General features: G+C 48.9%; 1 protein-coding gene across 1 annotated transcript in view; it reads right to left on the bottom strand.

Moving 5' to 3' along the window:
- The window catches only part of ZDHHC13 (zDHHC palmitoyltransferase 13), a 322,174-nt gene that overhangs the window by 273,763 nt on the left and 26,853 nt on the right, over nucleotides 1–21,558 (bottom strand). The window contains exon 2 of the mRNA XM_086959524.1: nucleotides 15,985–16,154. Within this exon, the coding sequence (XP_086815650.1) occupies nucleotides 15,985–16,154 (170 nt within the window). The remainder of the gene's footprint in view (nucleotides 1–15,984; nucleotides 16,155–21,558) is intronic.

Here is a 21,558-nt window from a genome sequence, read left to right on the forward strand (position 1 = left end):
ACCTGAAATATTTTGGGGCAGTTGATGCGGTCTGTACGCCAGCCCTTTGAAATAGCCTAATTCCTTTAACCTGATGCAGCACCTGCTTTTCTGGAGTCAACTTTCCCAGGGACCATGCTGAGCTCCTACGGTCCTTAAAAAGTTCCAGATCTGAATCAGTTTTTTCAAACAAGTGCAAGTCATCAAACGGTAAATCCATGAGCAAGGTTTGCATATCTACAGAAAATCCTATGGAATGCATTGAGGTGTGGTGGTGGAGCACAACGCTGGTGCCAACTGCCCTCCTAAAGCAATCAGTCATATCTAGGCCAGAACGAATAAGGTATTAAGCCACTTCCTGTCCATCTTGATTTATTTAGGCTCAAAAGACCCTAAAATATTCCAGGATCACCGGCATAATCTAGCTAGTCCTGTACCCAATGTCAGTAAACAGATGGCAGTGACCGATTTCAGAGCCAAGCTGGCTGAATTGAACATTTGTTTTACAAATGTTTCAGTCCTCTTGGATCTTGAAAAAATTATTTAGTTCACTTTACTGGTTGAAGACTATACCACAAGATATCTGGAGTAGAAGAAATTGAAGGTCACCAGACACGAGTCTGTGACGCCTGGCCACCTGCGTTTTTCACTGGTATGCAGAAACAGGGTTTTGGACAAGAATTCATCCAAGTATCAGTAGAGGCCTTGTTGAAGGGGAGAAAGGGCTTAGATGTTGCAGGCCCAGGCTAAAGTATTTCTGTAAGGACATTAGTCTTCCTCTTGAAATAGAGTAGCTGCAAATCCAGGACCTCAGCTGCCTGTTGGACCACACAACAAATGACACACTCTTTAGTTAATGGTCAAACTGGCGAGTCCAGTAAATCATATTAAAAAACTGTCATTATTATGAGGGGTAAGATCACCATCCCCTACTCCCCATCATCATCTCCCTTTGGAAGTGTACCTTGTTCAGAGTCAAAGCTGCAAAAACAATGTAGTATCTGTTGGCACGGCCAGACGCTAGCGAGAACGCCGATGATCTTTAACATGGTCTCTCTGAACGCCTTGTTTTGTTGTGGAGTTGCCAATCGCCCAGGAAACTCTGGTTGCACCAGGATCAGCTCTGAGCTTATGGACCCAAAAGGTGATAGCCTAGCATTGTGACCTCCTTGTGCACAGAGTAGCAAGATTGGGTTGAGTTCTGCTGCGCTTCTTTATGTTTTCGTTTATACTTCAATCTTTACTTACCACAGGACATAACTGCAAGGAAGACTACTTGTGCGAATGTCCCCTGTAGTGAGGCCACACAGACTAACTGGAGCATGCAAGAGGATTAGGTGAGAGTACCAACTTCTTGTGCCCGGCGACATACAACTTTAGATCATGGTCGGGGTGCATGAGAGAGCACTTTTACAACTTTGAGTCGTGCCCCGAATCCAGACACCAGAGAGACAGCTCTTGCAGGTCCATGACAAACACCTGTTTTCTGCAATTACAGCAAGGCTTGAAGGCTGCCATTTTAGGAGGGGCCATTGGTCCCCATGCACACTGGTTTTTAAAATGTCAATCATGGGACAACCAAATGGAACTCACTGTAGCCCTTAAGCCATTGCCCATTTTTGCTGAACTGAGGTGATACAAGTGTAGGGTTACATTTTTGCCTTTAAATTTAAAATACAATTCTTAAGGAATTTGTAAATCCCACAAAAATGGCTTTTTAAATGAAAGAATTAAATTAATGGAATACAAATTGGACAAATGGATCTATTTACAGGTCAAAGAGAAAATAATGGTGCTCCTTTGAAACTAATACAATCGTGTTAAGTTTAGATAGTTCTTAAAATGTACAAGAATTCCTGCATGAAGATAGGCAGCGGGGGACACATGGGGCCATCAAGTCATCTTTCCCAGGGACCATGCTGAGCTCTGACGGTCCTTAAAAAGTTCCAGATCTGAATCAGTTTTTTCACACAAGCGCAAGTCATCAAATGGTAAATCCATGAGCAAGGTTTGCATATCTACAGAAAATCCTATGGAATGCATTGAGGTGTGGTGGTGGAGCACAACGCTGGTGGCAACTGCCCTCCTAAAGCAATCAGTCATATCTAGGCCAGAACGAATAAGGTATTAAGCCACTTCCTGTCCATCTTGATTTGTTTAGGCTCAAAAGACCCTAAAATATTCCAGGATCACCGGCATAATCTAGCTCAGGGGTCTCCAACAGGTCGATCGCGAGCTACCGGTAGCTCGCCATCAGCCTACCGGTAGCTCGCGGTCCGATGACCACTTTAGTACCCTATCACTATCATTATGTCTTTTTTTGGCCTTTTTGGCCTCGTCTGTTCTTGTCGGTGTTTCTTCCGGTATCACACTGCTGCTATTGGCTAATAAGTTAGCAGGGGCGGGGAGAAGTGGATGATGTCGACCTGGCAGAAGCAGGGTTAGTTTGCAGCTCTACGGGGACCTGCAATGCACAATTTGTACATCGCTGTGGAATTGGGGCTAGCTGCGTGATTCCAGCAATCAAATGGAGACTCACTCAGCCCTGCTGCGGCCTCCTTAATACCACGTAGGCTGTCACAGCATGAGCATCATGGAGCAGTAACCCCCCATGATTCAGAGGGGAGGTGCTTTACCTTTTATTTCTGGCAAGGCGCGCCTGCCCAACCCCCATGACCACGCAGGGTCTCTGGACAATGTCGATAATAGCTTACATTTGCCATTCCTGGTGCCAGCCGCTGCTAGGCTCAAGTAGCACCTTTTAACTACGTAGAAGGCAGAGGAGGTCATGCTCTTTGGTGCCGGATGTACTATGCATCGGAAAATGTGTGTTTTATTTCTGAGGCCAGCCCACCCCAAGCACTAGTAAACAATGATTGCCACCAGTAAAAACAGGAGGAACACTGACCTGAGACTTCCTGCGGGTGTTGGAGGGTGCATAGGGCACACTGTCACCCCAGATTGCATAGAGAGGGCCCTCTCCTGACAGACCTGCATGTTGGAGAGGCTGGGGCACACACCTGTTGTTTAATCACGCTGTTCCCAGCCGGGCTGAACTGTCTTTAAAAAGACTGCTGCTGCCGTTAAAAAGATTCCTTTGCAGCCACGGTAGAACAGCATTGCAGGCAGCATGCAGTCCTTGCACTCTGCTGAGCCTGAGGGTCAGTCAAGAGAGAAATCTGCATTTTTGCCTAGCATGACGCCAGCAGCAGAGCACCAGCATTGACTGAGGTCACCGAGCGACGAGGGATGCCTGCAGCCAGCAGTGTCCTTGACATGATGCCACTCCACCTGCGGGAACATGCCCCCTTCAGAGAGAGCGCCTCTGCCCCTGTTGTACGTGTGATGCCAGCAGATTAGCACCGCAACCACCAGCAGTGAGACCAACTTATAGTAAGTCTACTCTACATTAAATAATCACCTGGTTGCACTTTGTGGAGAGCCAAATAAGTAAGTCATATGCTTAGTTCATAACTAGTCTTAAGTAGTTTAAAAAACCTTGGTGCAGCTTACATGTGTAATCGTTTTTGATTTATGCTTGGCCTGAGGTCGCTGTGTAGTATTGCATAGAGGGGCGTCTGTATCTGTATAAATTAAACAACAAGAGAGTAAAGTATGCATCTCACCCTTAATTTATCCTATATTTAAAAAAAAAGAAAATAGACCGTGACGCCTTCTACTAATAAGATCATGCATTTTGTGCGGTTAGTTTTTAAGTCTATGACCAAACTGTTTTATTTTGACACTAAATAAAAAATATGCTTTCCTCTTTAAAGGGTGAGCATATAAGTGAAGTTATTTGAACACATTTTTCGAGGCCTGCTCTGTTTTAAGGTCAGACACTGTGGTTCGTGACCTTCCATTTGAGAAGTTTTATATCTGTTTCAGAACTTTTCATGTTTCAGAAGTGGGCAATTTGTGATATTTGTTTCCATGGATATTATGCTTAAATGTCATACATAAGCAACCTGAAAACTCGACAGCTGTGAAGTTGTTTCTGGCCACAAACCGGTCCCAGGAACATCATTTTACATTTCTTTTCATTAAAATGTAATGAATTGATGAGAGAAAGGTATAATAGCTTCCTGGCTTCGGTTTGTGCCTAGGGACAACTTACAAGAGCTACCTTATTTAAAAAACAATCCCTGAAAAACACTGCTTTAATTTAATGAAATAATGGGAGAAATTTAAAATCAAGTTTTAATTTCATGGCACAATGAGCATTAGGCTCAACACCTCACTTTTTTTTTTAATGTATCCCATTGAAAAAAAGTACCTAACCCCTGCAGTGGCTATATTTTTCTGAGGCCAATGAACAAGGAAAGCTGAAACATGAATCAAACTTAGGTGTATGACCTTCCTTGCACTAGCACATGTTTTAAAATATTGCAAATGAGGACACAAAAGTCATACAAAAATGGTATCCATTAAAAAATGACGTTCTTTTATTTCTCCAACATGGAGAAGCTTTTCAACGAGTTTTTAAAAAATGAAGCAGTCATGGACTGCCACCGTCCCTTGTGTTTGTTATGACAATGCTATATTAATGTACTAAGATGCATGCACATGTAACAGCTTTATATCCTCTTGGGTGAGATTTTTTTTGCACAGTGCACACCATGACCTCAAGCATTTCAAGTTACAGTTATGTGTGATAATAAAGTTGTATTGCAGCATTTATATTTAGAGCTTATTACCCCTTTGTGGGGCACTGAGGTACTTGCATACACGGCCAGCAAGCTATGCCATGTAGGGTGTGTGGTTGGTATGGTGTTGTCATTGTCTTGTGATCCTGTGTGGCAGCGATTCCGTGTCATACGTGATGACCACCAAGGTGCCTTTACTGTGTTATGGGACGGAGAAGTATAGTGGATGACCAGGTATGAGAGACAGAGATTCAGTTTATGGCTTTCAACATGCTGGTAGCTTTTCACAGCTCTGCAAGTCCCTATAATTTTATGATTGTAGTGTGCTCAGCTGGTGACTGCAGAGGCCAGGATCACACAATCTGTTCAAGTGAGAAGCTGGAATAGGTTTTCTGGTTTCATGTTGTGCATTGCATATACTAAATAGGCAGCTCTTTCTCTGTAGTGGTCCTTTAGTCAATGAAGCTGTGCGTAGGGGGACTCTAGGAACAATTCGCGAGTTGCTCGGCCTTTAGTAGCTCACGTCGGTTTTCACTGATCAGAAGTAGCTCTCACTACAGAAAAGGTTGGAGACCCCTGATCTAGCTAGTCCTGTACCCAATGTCAGTAAACAGATGGCAGTGACCGATTTCAGAGCCAAATGGCTAAATAGACTGGATTTAAAGCAAGAATCATCTTTATAGAATAGTCTACATCAAATTCTACCATAGGTCTCGTAGCTAAGTGGCAGAATTCAGTGATAAAATCACTCTGTGCCTAAAGTTGAAATGCAATGCAATACAAGCATGTAATGCCATTGTGAAATATTAACATTCTTGATTTATGTTTAGTGCTCAGTTGCCAGTTAGGTTTGCACTACATACATACCATTATATAAAAAAGCAAAACACGTAAAACTAAAACTGTTGCATCAAGAGATAGCAAGTAAAAAGTGTATGTTGTGCAAAGTCGTAATGGCACTGCAAACTACTAAAAACACATGAAAAATTAACTGAGACATTGCAGATAAGTACATCTTCAAATCGACTCAGAGAAGCTTCCACCCAAAAAAAAAAAAAAATCAAGAACAAAAAGCGCACAGCAATGGCAGACCAAATTGACGCAGTCAGCAAAAGCAGAGAGGAAATCTTGCCCGTAGTAAAGACTTCACAGCACCTAAAGTCACCTCCAGCAACATCACACCTTTGCAAGATTTCTGCAACATGCTCTCAGAATTATTCTGCAACAAGCTTAAAGACATATATGGCAACTATGACCCTCAACCGGACCCCACTGACCTCATGGTAAGCCTTCCCATGCCAGTTAAAGAACGAGGCCTGACCATGTGACTCGTAAACACCACAGATGTGACCACCATACCATGAGCTCTATCCATTTCGGAGCCTCGATAGACACTTGCCCCATCAAGCCTTCAACAAGGGATTCTTTCATCCCGATCAGCAAAGCTCTTCTTCCCATCCTCAACATCTCCATCAACTCAGTTACCTTCTGTTGGACCCGGCCCTTTGGGCAGGTTCACCCCTAGACTTTTTGCTTTTTCCTAGCCTGTTTCTGGAACCTGGTGGTGGGGATTTTAGGCCTCTGCGCACTTTTTCACTGTGGTACAGTGTAAAGTGCTTGAGCTCTCTGTGAATGAGTGGTGAGTGACCTGCCCTCCCATATGAATGAATAGGGAATATGTATGCCCATGGTAGTTCCTGATGTGTGGGGAGTGCAGGGTCGAGTTTGATATGTACGAACTCGTGAGACTGAATGCTGCAAAATGGTATATGCGGCATGAGTGTGTCTAGTCTAGAAGTACCACTTTTGGAAGTTAGCATATTTGTGTAAGTTGTTGCTGGCGTGTGATTGGCTGTTGAGCCTGGCCCAGAGTGCCTGGGCCCGGTTGTGGATTGACTGCCTGGGTTAAGGAGGACAGGGGCTGCAGAGCCTCCAAGGGGTTAGCCCGTGGATGAAAAGCTGCATCTGCTGCCGGGGGAGTAGGAGGAGATCGCCTCTGATAGTGCAGGGCTGTGCCTGCCTGACCACCCTGCTGGCTCCCCCTCCTACGGGCCAACTGTCACCGCTGACCCTGATACTGACAGGCAGAAGGAAACCAGACATACCCCAGTGCTCCAGCAACCCCAGAACTGGTTTAGACCGGGCTCAGGGCCCCCTTGCACAAAGACTTCAAAGGACTTCAAAGACTTTTCTGTGTCCCTTTCCAAAATGTTCTTGTTTCTGACTTGAATCTACCAGGGGCGGGCGCTGCCCAGCCCCTGGATGCCTGGAGGACTTCTGGGGGACCCCTCTGCCTTGCCTGGGCTGAGGGGGGGGACTTTGCTTTGCCCTGGGATGCTTGGGGACCTTCTTCTTATCCCCCCAGGACTTTTCTGAATCTCCTGAAGGACTTTGCCTGGACTTTGCTGTCTTCCAGTGCCTGGAAGCGCCGCACCTTGGCCAGTAGCGCTTGAGAGCGCTTTATTTTACACCCGTAGCGAGCGTGTCGCTATCACGTATTTTGCGTGAGGTTTTGCAGGTACCACCCTGCTTTATGCCCGGTTATTTGCTTATTTTTTGCGAGTGCCCACCTCGGGTCTTTATTTTATATTTTAACTCGAGGGAGCCCACTCCTCGGTTAACTCAGCCCCCGCCTGCCTGCCTAAGGAGAAGGGCCGCTGCGCTGCCCGCAGCGACCCGGAAGTGGTTGGCCGGCCGGCCAATCCCAGCGCGGCCGGCCGGAAGTCCCGCCCCCGCCCGGGGGCTCGTGGAGCTGCTGCGCCGTGTGGGGGAGAGACCAGAGTGGCGGCAAGGAATAAGATGGCGGGTGAACAGGGTTCCCGTGTGTCGAGGGAGCCCTGCCACAAGAGGAGAGATAGCGGAGGGGGCGCTGGGCACATTGTCGGTGCCCGCCCCCCACCGCCGGTGAAGCTGCCTTAGAGCGAGAGGAGCGGCATGAGGCGACGAGCGGAGGGGGCACGAGGCACATTGTCGGTGCCTGCCCCCACCGCGAGCGAAGGAGAGCCGCCGCCTGGAGGAGTCCGCCCCTGATAGCCCGGTGAGGCGGCAGGGCTGGGGGTGGGCTCCGTGTGGCCGCTGTCGGTGCCGGAGAGCGGCACATCGGCGGGAATGGAGGTAGGGCGCCCCAGCTGGCAGTGGGCCGCCCCAACGTTTCAACTGAGCCTGAGGCTCCATTGGCCACATGTGTTTAGAGAGCCCATGAGAGGCTCTGGGGGCATTTTTGTGAAGTTTCCACCGTGGATGCAGAGTCAGGGCGGCCCCGATTGGCAGCGGGTCGCCCCAACGTTCTACAGCCCCGAGAGGCTCCCTGGGGGGGCCATTGTAATTGGAGGGGGGCGCCGGGGCACATTGTCGGTGCCCGCCCCTCCTACCAGGGAGCACATTGGTTTAAGAGCCTTTGTGGCTCCAACGTCTGGGGCATGTGCGATATGCCCAGAGCCTGTGTGGCTCCAGCAGTGGCGCAGTTTGCGCCTAAGGGCCAGTGAGGGCCCTGGCGCAGTTTTGTTGGTCCTCAGCTGCCCAGCACTTTGTGGGCAGCTGCCACGTTTAGGCTTTTTGTACTTTGTGACTGGCGCTGCATGGCAGCGCGCTCTGACATTGGACTCAGGGCGTCCTTGCCCCACAAGGCCAGTTGGCCTAGGCACTGCCACAGGTGGTGGCTTATGTAAGTTATGCGCAATGTGATTCCTATGTTTTTAATAGTAATTGCCTACTGTGTGTTTTTGCGCTATTGACTTATGTTCTGGCACCTCTGAATGTGTAGGTTTATGCATTATGTGTCTTTCTTTTCATGCGCAGCACCTCTGAATGTTTTAGGCATCATGTGTCTTCTTGCGCTGCACCCCTGAATGTATTTTATTGCATCATGTATTTAGTCTTAACACCTCTGAATGTTTTAGGCATCATGTGTTTCTCTTTATTACTCCTCTGAATGTAAGTTAATGCATCATGAGTAATGTATTCTTTTCTTAGACCCCTAAATGCTGAGTGATACTTAGGTGGTTCTTCCCTTTAGAACAGGTGGTCCTAGTATGGTCCCGGTTCCTGTTACCAGTGGTTACTGGTTGTGATTTCTAACTGTTACTTTGTGCGACAGTGATTTTCTATTCAGTATTTCATTTCTACTAAGTGCTGATTATGACAGTGGCCCATGTGGCCCCGTCTTGTGAATAATCCCATGTGAATATTGCCCATGCCAGTTGGCACAATGTATATCTGTGATTTTATCTGATGTGTTTTTACAATACAGAAGTTATTTTTATAATAACCTTGTGTGGAGTCTCTTTTGTGGTGTGCCTAGTATGTTGTTGCTGTTGTGCGCTGGCGCAAATGCTTTACACATTGCCTCCGAGTTTAGCCTTAGTGCTTGTGCCAAGCTACCAAGGGGGTGAGCAGGGGTTATCTTGGCGTGTGACTTCCTTGCCCTGACTAGAATGGTGGTTTCTGCCTGGCTTTGGCGTCAGCCTTAGCCTTCCAGAAATAGCCAGTTCTAACATTGTTGGTCAGCGGTGCGGATTTGGACTTGTGTTTGCGCAGTGCCATAGCGACAACTGGCTACATTACAAACTCTGCAATTTTTTTTTCCAGATAGTCACATGTTTGGGATTATTGTTTTTGATTTTTTTCCTCGAGTGTCATTTTCAAATGTGTTCCTGCGCTTTATGTTTAGTGGCAGATGAGAGAAAGTGACAGAGCAGGACGCCAGTAGAGGGGGAGGTTCCCATAGATTAGGAATCCCTTGCTGAGTCCGGTGTCCAATCCCAAATCCTGTCCCTGTGTGGGTAGATGGTAGAGAGGGAGTGTGAGGAGAAATGACTAGCTCAGGAGGGTGGTTGTTCCCTGAGTGTAGTGTGTGTGTCTGGATTCCCCAGTGTGATAGGATCCAGTGGTGGCAGCTTTAATGTGTCCAGTGTGTTAATTCCCATTCCCCGCTCCCAGAGTTTGGTACCTGTGTCACGTGTGGTTAGGTTGAGTGATCAGGGGTGGTAGAAACTGCCTTACCAGTCCGAAGGGGGGGGGGGGGGGGGCGGGGAGTGTGCGAATGAGTGATGTGCTGAACTCGAGGAGTTGGTGTGAGTTTTCATTTTGTTAAAGAGCTTGCATGAGAGGTGTACCTCTGGTGGTGTGCAGGAGGTCCTGCAGAGGCACTGGACAAGAAGGTGGATGTCTGGCGGTGTGCTAGATGTCTTGCAGAGGCATTAGTGAGTGATTCTAAAAGGAGTGTTCTGTGTATCTGATGATCCTGTGAAGGGGAAGAGGTTTATGTGTAACCCAGCTAGGTCCCAGTAGTATGGTTGGGGTGTAGGGGCTCACGCCCTGTCTCAGTGGAGGCGGAGTGAGTGTGGGACGGTGTGTCCCACGTTGGCCTGAAACCCTATCTCAGGGCCTGGAGGGTTCCCTAAGGGAGCACCAGGTCAGGGGCCTAAGCTGTACATAGATCATTTGAGGAGGATCTTCCTGTGTCTAGAGGACGGGGAGTGTCTGTAACCAGAACTCCGGCGGTCCTGGTGTTGGGCAGTACCGCTCCTCAGTGGGGGGTGCAGAAGTCCTGGCTCGCTGAGCATTTGACAGTCTAGAGTGCTTGACCATTTGTGGGGCCTCTGGAGGTCGTTCCCCGAGGAGGGGGGAAAGCCAGGTTGGGTTGTGGCCTGACCTGGAAGGAGTACTGAAGGAAAGTGTGTCACTGATACGCCGCTGGCGTGTGCTCTGTCTAGCCTGGGACATACTGAGAATTACCCTGTGATAGGGAGTACTGGAGGAGAGTGTGTCGCTGATACGCCGCTGGCGTGTGCTCTGTCTAGCCTGAGACATACTGGGCCTGTAGTCATGGAACTGGAAGGGGGTGAAGAGGGACGGTGTCCTTACTTCTGACCCCGGTGCAACCTGAGGGTTTAGATCTTAGGTTGGGAGATTAGGAAACTTCTAGGTCAAGAGGAATCTCTGCCAAAGTGGATCAGCTGAAGAGACTGAGGGGGCTGCCCTTGCTGTGTGTTCTGGGGCTCACCTGCAGTTTGTTGTTTCCACTAAGGTAGAGGAAAGGGGACTTTGCTGTGTACTGTGTCCCCCCCACCTGCTTGAAGAGGGACTGTGCTGTGTGCTTTGTACCTCAGAAGTGGAATAGTTTCCAGGTGGTAGACCAGTGATGGAGTGAGGTCCTGATCTGGTAGGAGAATTGTGTTCTGGTGAGTGCTTCTCTGTGAGGGTGCGGAAACCCAGAAGTAGAGGTAGGGTGGGGTATTCTTGCCCGTGACCTCTGGTCAGCCTGGGGGTGTGGACTCTAGGTTGTGGATTCAGTGGTAGTTGTAGCTACACTGAGAGAGAGAGTGGAGAATGGCCATTGTGTGCCAGGGGTTATTGCCCCCCGCTCTGTGGATTGGTTAGGACCTGTGATATTTGGCTGGCCTATGGCCTGGTCTTGGCTGTGGATGACTAGGGAGTACCGGTGGGGTATCCTAGTTGTGTCAGAGAGTTATTGTTTGGAGGTAACCAGGTGGGTTCAGAGTGGCGTAAAACCGGAGGGTGTCCCTGCCGTGCAGGTCCGTGTCCGTGTTTTGTCGCCCAAAGCAAGGAAGCCCATCAGTGGAGTGATTGGTCTACCCTGCGTTTTGGCTGGAAGGGGGTTGTGTTGGACCCGGCCCTTTGGGCAGGTTTACCCCTAGACTTTTTGCTTTTTCCTAGCCTGTTTCTGGAACCTGGTGGTGGGGATTTTAGGCCTCTGCGCACTTTTTCACTGTGGTACAGTGTAAAGAGCTTGAGCTCTCTGTGAATGAGTGGTGAGTGACCTGCCCTCCCATAGGAATGAATGGGGAATATGTATGCCCATGGTAGTTCCTGATGTGTGGGGAGTGCAGGGTCGAGTTTGATATGTACGAACTCGTGAGACTGAATGCTGCAAAATGGTATATGCGGCATGAGTGTGTCTAGTCTAGAAGTACCACTTTTGGAAGTTAGCATATTTGTGTAAGTTGTTGCTGGCGTGTAATTGGCTGGTGAGCCTGGCCCAGAGTGCCTGGGCCCGGTTGTGGATCGACTGCCTGGGTTAAGGATGACAGGGGCTGCAGTGCCTCCAAGGGGTTAGCCCGTGGATGAAAGGCCGCATCTGCTGCCGGGGGAGGAGGAGGAGATCGCCTCTGATAGTGCAGGGCTGTGCCTGCCTGACCACCCTGCTGGCTCCCCCTCCTACGGGCCAACTGTCACCTCTGACCCGGATACTGACAGGCAGAAGGAAACCAGACATACCCCAGTGCTCCAGCAACCCCAGAACTGGTTTAGACCGGGCTCAGGGCCCCCTTGCACAAAGACTTCAAAGGACTTCAAAGACGTTTCTGTGTATAAGAAGGGGCTGTGTCCCCTTCCAAAATGTTCTTGTTTCTGACTTGAATCTACCAGGCCCAGCCCCTGGATGCCTGGAGGACTTCTGGGGGACCCCTCTGCCTTGCCTGGGCTGAGGGGGGGGGGGGGGGGGACTTTGCTTTGCCCTGGGATCCTTGGGGACCTTCTTCTTATCCCCCCAGGACTTTGCTGAATCTCCTGAAGGACTTTGCCTGGACTTTGCTGGCCTCCAGTGCCTGGAAGCGCCGCACCTTGGCCAGTAGAACTTGAGAGCGCTTTCTTTTACACCCGTAGCGAGCGTGTCGCTATCACGTATTTTGCGTGAGGTTTTGCAGGTGCCTCCCTGCTTTATGTCCGGTTATTTGCTTATTTTTTGCGAGTGCCCACCTCGCGTCTTTATTTTATATTTTAACTCGAGGGAGCCCACTCCTCGGTTAACTCAGCCCCTGTCTGCCTGCCTGCCTAAGGTGAAGGGCCGCTGCGCTGCCCGGAGCGACCGGGAAGTGGTTGGCTGGCCGGCCAATCCCAGCGCGGCCGGCCGGAAGTCCCGCCCCCGCCCGGGGACGCGTGGAGCTGCTGCGCCGTGTGGGGGAGAGACCGGAGTGGCGGCGAGGAAGAAGATGGCGGGTGAACAGGTCTCCCGTGTGTCGAGGGAGCCCTGCCACGAGAGGAGAGAGAGCGGAGGGGGCGCATTGTCGGTGCCCGCCCCCACCGCCATTGAAGCCGCCGAAGAGCGAGAGGAGCGGCATGAGGCGACGAGCGGAGGGGGCACGAGGCACATTGTCGGTGCCTGCCCCCACCGCGAGCGAAGGAGAGCCGCCGCCCGGAGGAGCCCACCCCTGAGAGCCCGGTGAGTCGGCAGGGCTGGGGGGGGCTCCGTGTGGCCGCTGTCGGTGCCGGAGAGCGGCACATCGGCGGGAATGGAGGTAGGGCGGCCCCAGCTGGCAGTGGGCCGCCCCAACGTTTCAACTGAGCCTGAGGCTCCAATGGCCACATGTGTTTAGAGAGCCCATGAGAGGCTCTGGGGGCATTTTTGTGAAGTTAGAGTCCCCCGTAGGGGACTCCACCGTGGATTCAGAGTCAGGGCGGCCCCGATTGGCAGCGGGTCGCCCCAACGTTCTAGAGCCGCGAGAGGCTCCCTGTGGGGGCCATTTTAATTGGAGGGGGGCACCGGGGCACATTGTCGGTGCCCGCCCCCTCCTACCAGGGAGCACATTGGTTTAAGAGCCTATGTGGCTCCAACGTTTGTCTATTTGCAGTATCAGAGCCTGTGTGGCTCCAACGTCTGGGGCATGTGCGATATGCCCAGAGCCTGTGTGGCTCCAGCAGTGGCGCAGTTTGCGCCTAAGGGTCAGTGAGGTTCCTGGCGCAGTTTTATTGGTCCTCAGCTGCCCAGCACTTTGTGGGCAGCTGCCACGTTTAGGCTTTTTGTACTTTGTGACTGGCGCTGCATGGCAGCGCGCTTTGACATTGGACTCAGGGCATCCTTCCCCACAAGGCCAGTTGGCCTAGGGACTGCCACAGGTGGCGGCTTATGTAAGTTATGCGCAATGTGATTCCTATGTTTTTAATAGTAATTGCCTACTGTGTGTTTTTGCGCTATTGACTTATGTTCTGGCACCTCTGAATGTGTAGGTTTATGCATTATGTGTCTTTCTTTTCATGCGCAGCACCTCTGAATGTTTTAGGCATCATGTGTCTTCTTGCGCTGCACCCCTGAATGTATTTTATTGCATCATGTGCTTTAGTCTTACCACCTCTGAATGTTTTAGGCATCATGTGTTTCTCTTTATTACTCCTCTGAATGTAAGTTAATGCATCATGAGTAATGTATTCTTTTCTTAGACCCCTAAATGCTGAGTGATACTTAGGTGGTTCTTCCCTTTAGAACAGGTGGTCCTAGTATGGTCCCGGTTCCTGTTACCAGTGGTTACTGGTTGTGATTTCTAACTGTTACTTTGTGCTACAGTGATTTTATATTCAGTATTTCATTTCTACTAAGTGCTGATTAGGACAGTGGCCCATGTGGCCCCGTCTTGTGATTAATCCCATGTGAATATTGCCCGTGCCAGTTGGCACAATGTATATGTGTGATTTTATCTGATGTGTTTTTACAATACAAAAGTTATTTTTATAATAACCTTGTGTGGAGTCTCTTTTGTGGTGTGCCTAGTATGTTGTTGCTGTTGTGCGCTGGCGCAAATGCTTTACACATTGCCTCCGAGTTTAGCCTTACTGCTTGTGCCAAGCTACCAAGGGGGTGAGCAGGGGTTATCTTGGCGTGTGACGTCCTTGCCCTGCCTAGAATGGTGGTCTCTGCCTGGCTTTGGCGTCAGCCTTAGCCTACCAGAAATAGCCAGTTCTAACACCTTCCCTGAAAAATGGGAATACGCTGCTGTCACAGACCTTTTCGAGTAACTATCTGTAGACTTAACTCACAGATTACAGACCTAACTCCTTCCTACCATACTAAGCCATGGTCTTAGAGAAGCCCATCAACCACCTCATCAACTGCCAGCTCTTCGACGCAACAGTCTGGATTCAGGTCCAACCACAGTATGGAAAGAGTACTCAATCACAACAACGGCAGCCTTCAGCACATGCCATCTCTCAGCGGCATCTCTCACAATCCGTCCTCATCAGACGCCTACACCAGATTGGCATTCAAGGACCTGCCCTCCGCTAGATCTGCTCCTTCTTGACAGACATAATAGTCAGTCTAGCACTGTAGACCTCGAAATCCTAAAACCTGATCTGAGCAATGCCCCATGTTGAATCCCTCAGCCCTACGTTCTTGAAAGCACACATGACTCCACAGGCCACCACATCAACATTCGCTGACAACACACAACCCCTACTGTCTCTCTCAGACAGAACCCCAAGCACAAGAAACAAGTTCCGCACCTGTATGACTAAAGGCATCACCTGGATCTTTTTCAACTGTCTCTAGCTCAAAAAACAACAATAGAGATGTGGTAAGCGTCGGTAAAAACACCTCACCTGATGACTGGCTGATCATGTACCAGCAACGACCCCCAATACCAGGAACCTTAAGTTCATCACTGATAAACTGGAAATGACAGCACAAGAGCACAAGTAAACTCTGTCACAACATCCTGCTTCCGCACCATAAGGATGCTTAAGAAAATTATCAAATGGCTCCTCAGCAGCACCAGGAAAATTGTCACCCAAGCCCAAAGCAAGCTATACTAAGGAACCTCCCTATGCACCGGAATCAAACAACTCACCGGAAGATTCCAAATTATCCAGAAAGCATCAGCCAGACATATCCTCAACCTTCCCCATAGTAAACTTCACACCACACCTCAGACAGCTCCACTGGCTCCCCTTACAGAACAGTGCAAACTCCAAATCCACACATCAGAGCACTACACAACACAGGCCCAACCTACTTGAAGATTTGCATCTCTTCCCAACAACCATACAGACAGATCCGCTCAGCTGGCCTCGTACCTAAAAACATCCCCTGCACACACAGAAACAGAGCCAGAGATCAAATCTTCTCTTACATCACTCCTACAGCCTGGAACGGCCTTGCACTTCACATTTGAGCCACCTCCTCACTAACAGAGTTCCACAAAATGCTAAAGACCTGGCTTTTTGATTAATAGCATTCCTCGCTCTACAAGGAGAGGCCCCCACACCTGTTCAGTGTCCAGATACCCACAAAGTGATACTGCGCTCTACAAATATACGTAACAACAATAGGAATTTGAGTTACTAACTTGCAAATAGTCCACATCCACAAAGATTAACTGACTTTGTAATATTCAGATCTCTACTTATTCATATAGCCAGGGTCGCATGCTATGGCCAGACAAGATGGCTTCACTAACAGGTTCTGACCAGGTGGGAGGAATTCTCAGCCTTTGTGGCGGAACTCTAGGGGTGACTGCACAGGCAAAGTCTGACCTGTGGGTTTGCAACACTTTTTTTCCCATCCACAATTTCAAAGTGTTTGTTATCCACACATTTCAAGAAAATACCATAAAAGAAGTGTACTTACTGGGTTGCCTTAACAATGTCCCAGTTATTACTGTCATCCATGTGTGGAAAATCTGGCTGACTGGACATGACGCTATCTTCTTGAGGAATGACATTCTGCCAGTGCTGTCCTTGAGGTCGATGGGACCCATGGGGTCCATGCTGATGACCGTGACCTCCATGCATTTTACACTGTTAATGTAAATGTAAACATGTTAACAGAAGCCAATATTGAGAAACAGCCAGCCAAAGACATCAACTCACAGAACGCATCACTGGTAACTGGAAGTTGGTACATGAAGAACCACAGCTTAAAATCATGTGTGGAGAGGTGGAGAAAGCTGCCTCTCACTTGAGAAAACCCTTGTATACTCTTGGGAAAAATCATCAGATGTTAGGGAAGACATACAGATGATATTGGTGGCAGAAAAATAATATATAATTAGGTAGATAGTCACTAAAAAAATAGCGTAGCCACATGAATTTATGCTACGAGCAGGGCTTCTGTAATTTAGAGACTATACTGCTACAGCATTTTTCAAAATTATGGATTTGCCGCATATTCCACACAATCAACTGGTGTGTCATTTGCGAATTGCAACAAAAAAATTACAGTTTCTAGCTCAAACGGTTCAAACGTTACTTGACACGGAGCAACACCTGCTGCACACAGTGAAAGATCCTTTGCAAAGGCCAACTGGTCACTTTTATGATGCTTATTGCTATAATTGGGTGTTAAACTGCTACTATGCCATGGTAGTGTTACCAAGTGTATAAAGGACAAAATATTGAAGTAATACGATCACATATATTATTCAATCCCCCTGCATAAAGTGTCCATCCCCTCCTGCGTAATTCCAGTAGTCCTGGTTATGAGATACCATAGCAAATTGATATACGGTGATTTTTAGCACCAACAAAGAACAATTGACTGGAATACCACAAACCAGACTATACTAGCCCCGATACACATTCTGGGATGCACTGTAGACAGAACTGTTATACCTTGGAGGGAACATTAATATGAACTCTGTGCTAAAAAGACGGAGGTATTGGCTTACATTGTGGAGATTCCTCTACCAAGGTTAACATAAATAAGTGCTTTATAGATATTTTGGCAGGCTCCAGATGTATTTCCTCAAGATAGTAGCACTTTATTGGTAGTGACTACCTCTGAACATTGGCTTATGGGCAACATAAGTTGGTCATAAATACAACACTGTGAAAAAAACACATCCCTTAAAGAGGCATGCTATTTTGTGCTCCCTCTCTGCCAGGTCAGCCTGTCAGTCTCGAAGCTTCACTATATTGGGTGCGTGGATCATTGTAAACTTGAGGGGTGCACAAGAATGGGTCGGATTGAATCCCAACACCCACTGAAGGAATAATGCGTCCACTGTTACATGACTAAGAGGAGAAAGGGTGCTAGCTGAAAAACAGATGCAGCAACTATTTGACAACGTATCTCTGGAAGTGTGAAGACTGGGAACCCCATCCTGATAGGAGGGAATAGCTGGACATGTTTTGCAGAGAGGTACCTGCTTGAAAACGTGGGGAAAGAGGCCATCCAGGAGTATCAAAGTAATAAATTGGATAAAAAGGACCCCCTTCCAGATTGGTCAATAGACTCCATCACAACCCCCAGATCCTAGATGCAGTGACCACTAAGCACCCAGTAAGATCAACAAGCCCACAGGCGCTCTTCGGCATCTAAGGCCTCCTTTTCCCTCAAAGAGATCCTACCAGCTCTTCTTGGTGACTTCCCACATCGTGCCTCCGACAATGGCACCAACTCCTTCAAAGAAGTGCCTACCAGCCCACCACTGAAGGGCCCACTGTTGCAACAGGCAACCATTGCAGCTGTTGGGGGCTGCGTCTTGATCAATATGCACATTTTTGAATGCTTCTCTTAAAGTCCAACATTGGTAGAAACATCAAGTTCAGGATCTTACTGCTAGGTAATTGTTCCGCCACACCACCGTCATGGGAAGATACGTCCCCAACTAAAACTGCATCAAATTTCCAAGACACCTCTAAAAACATGCTGCTAAAAACCTCAAACACAAAATTCTTAAAGAACATCCAGAGAAACTAATAACAGACATTTTCTACAGTCCAACACACGGATCTTAATTTTCCAATCTACGAAACTTGCCAAATGGAGGGAGAACTTCCTGCAACACCTTCATGTAACTAATACTACCAATGTACCTTATAGATGTTTGCTCATTATAGCCCCACCCTGTAGCCATACCAGAGAACTGTCAATAACCATTTACAGAAATGGAAAGATCCTAATCCAAGCTTCTGAACAAAACCTATCCATTTTTGATCGACACTTCCCTGCGCCTCCATGCCATCCACTCCCACCACCACGCCTCCACCCTCCCGGAGAACTCATCTATGCACCTACTCTGCTACTAGCTGAACCTACTACTCCCAATAACCATCGCTCTGTCTACCTCCACCCTGAACTGAAACGTGGCTGAATGACCACTCATCCCCTTTCATTGATCGTCTCACTCCACCACGCTACTCAATCATTCGTTCCGATTGCAAGGATCGCAGAGGTTGTGGATTACATCATACACAAAAAGGATCTCTGCTTAACTCCCTTCCACACTACCAAATACCCAATCTTTGAATATTTATGAGTGAGGCTCTCCGCTAAAGGCCTCAACCCCATCAAATTTCATGTATTTTTTCACTCTCCAGATGAAAACCCACAATTCCTTTAAGACTTAACAGACCTAATTTCACACTCCCTAAAAGACAGCCCCGACATCATTCTAGAAAACCTAAACCTGCACCTGAACAATGCCGAAGTACAAGCCCTATCCGCTCTCCTGGAAACAAACGATCTCACCCAACACTGCAATAATCTCACAGTAGAGGCTCTAACCCGGATGCAATCATCTCTAAACACAACACCTTATCTCTCCACTCTATCCTACCAACCGACTGAACGGACCACCACCTAATCCCCTTTGATCTTAATGCCTGCCAACCTAAGCTCCACCAGTCTACTCTTATTGTCTCTGTCTTGCCCAGCCCCTGCTGCCAGCCTGAGGGAATCTGGTAAGTATAGTTAATCAGCAGCAAGTCCAAATCACACCTCTTCCTATGCCCCCTGACCCAAGTATAAATGACGTTGGGTAATCAAAATATCCCTGTCAGAGGGGTCCAAGGAAAATTAGTATGAAGCACCCATAAATTGGCTTGGGAGTGTAGAGGTGAGCCCTTCAGATGTCAAAAGAGTGAACTGTTGTTCGTTGTCATCTGGGATACTGCACCTAACTTGGTAGCCTTCGTGGGGAGAGTGTGTGAGTTGACTCTGGGATGATTAGGTCCTATAATCAGAGAGAGTGAATATAGTTGACTAAAGATGGGCTTTTGCTAAAACACTCATATCAGGTACCAGAAGGCAAGCAATATTAGAGGCCAAATTGCTAAGACAGCATTGATAATGTAAATAGTATGAGGTCCTGAGCAGAGCACCAAGAGAGGAATGGGGAGGGGGTGGGGGGTGGGGGGTGGGGGGTAGCTGGTCGCTGGTCTGAGAGGACCACATGGTGTAGGAGTCCGTTCTGCTTGGCTTCTCCATTCAGAACCCTTGTAGGAAAGCCCACATGCCCCAGAAAAAGGTATTGCATGTAACCATCTGTTAGCAGCTGTTTAATTTTATAATTACCCCCTGTGGATACTCTTGCAATCTTGCACTGGGCCAGAAAAAGTGCAAGGAATTTATAATCAAATATACTGTTCAACTGTTAGGCATTAGATAACTATGTCACCCAGAAGACCATAAAGCTCTGGGACAAAGACGCCTCCTTCATTATTCCACCTCCTCATTAATTGATAAGCCAGTTTCCTTTGATGATAAGTAAGGCTCCCTGTTTTCCGTTTTTACAGATAAATACAGACAGAAAACCACTTATTTCCTTGTCTGTATTTATTTTAAATGTGGATAAAAAGGGTAAGTGGGTTGCTTTTTGACTGGTTCTAAATACTCTCTACAATGACTTCCAGGCCAATAGCTGTGTGGATTGATAGTTTAGGGGGTTAAAAAAGAAATTAAGTTCAGTAAAGAGGCTTAGACGGCAGTAGATACGTACATGGTTGAGAATGAAATTTGCATAGTTTCACATAGGGGCATTGATTTAAGTTCTGCGAATCTTCATATCACTAAACCACTACAGGCATGAGTGCTTCTTTATAGGTTAAATAAATGTGGAAATATACCAGTTTAGCTTCATTTTTTCACGAAACCTAAAATAAATATGGATAAATAGAGACAAAGTCAAAAGACAAATACCAGGGGGCGTGGCCAAGATGGCGGGGTGAGCAGACGCTTCCTCCCGTAGCTCCTCCGGCCCAGCTCAGCTCGAGCCCCGATTCCTGCGCTTCTCTCCCCCAGCGGCTGCTCTGCGGGCGAGAGAACTGTGCCGGAGTTCCTGGGGCACATCCTGATATCACTTTGACTCCTATCGCCCTGGAGGAAGTGCCCGTAAAGTTTATTCAAAGATCGGACCACGGAGAAGAGCCTGGATCGGACCACGGAGAGGAGCCTGGAGGCGGAGCGTATTGCGGCGCTGTCCGAGCGCCTCGGCTGGGCCGAGTGCTGAAAGCTGGTAATCCCGAGAGAACGAGCCCGGCGTGCTCCGTAGAGTACAGGGGCTTCCCAGCCGGAGCCTACGTGCCCAGAGTCATCGCTGGACAGCGGCCCCCGGACCCGCGCTGGCGCTCTGCCCCTTTGCCACGGATGTCGGTGTATGATGCCATGCGGATCCCGAACCTAGAGGCAGAAGACGGAGGTGTTTGAGCGGCGGCCGATCTGGGTGCACCCGCCGGCACAACTGTGGGACACTGGTTTTGAACTTTCCTGGCCCATTGCAGCCCGAGGGTCGCCTGCGGTCTTGCCGGCCTGGGCCGCCCTCCCAGGTTCAGCCCTTCCGCCATCTTGTCGCTGAGGAGCTGGAGCTGGCGACCCTCGCCCGCGCCCTTGTTGAACGGGTGCCTCCTTTCGCCCTGGCTCCTGCACCACCTTCCCTGAAAGTGAACTACTGAAGGACCCTGGCTTTGGCCCTGTTCATCGCCCTGGTTGGTACGATGATCGTCTCGCCCCGGCCTGTGCCGCCATTTTGTCGCCTGTGACGCATCACCCTTGTCTTCGGCGGAGCCTTCACATCTGGTGCCCACGAGCGACTGGGCGCATCTACAGCGGCCAGCTCTGAGCTTTGCCCACCGCGGAGGCCAAGATGACTGGGAGAGGAGGCGTGAAAAGGGGGGACCGCACTCTACCAGACATGCTCAGCAGGGCCCAGCAACTGCGGGACAGGACGCAACCGTCCCCGGGGTCCTCTCGGGCCTCGGCAGATGCCACTGGAGGCGAGCCACCGGTCACGAGGTCCTTCATGGAGGACTTATTCAGCTCCCTCAATGAGGACTTCCAGACGCTCAAGACCGAGGTGGCCAGCGAGGTCCGTGAAGTGCGCAGAGAGGTCGAGGGCCTGGGCGAACGTGTTGACACGGTGGAAACGGCAGCCCAGCGCCGCGATGAGGAGATAGTCCATCTCCAGCAGGACGTTCTCCGCCT

This window comes from Lissotriton vulgaris, chromosome 2_2 (assembly GCF_964263255.1).
Source record: "Lissotriton vulgaris chromosome 2_2, aLisVul1.2, whole genome shotgun sequence".
Classification (NCBI taxonomy): domain Eukaryota; kingdom Metazoa; phylum Chordata; class Amphibia; order Caudata; family Salamandridae; genus Lissotriton; species Lissotriton vulgaris.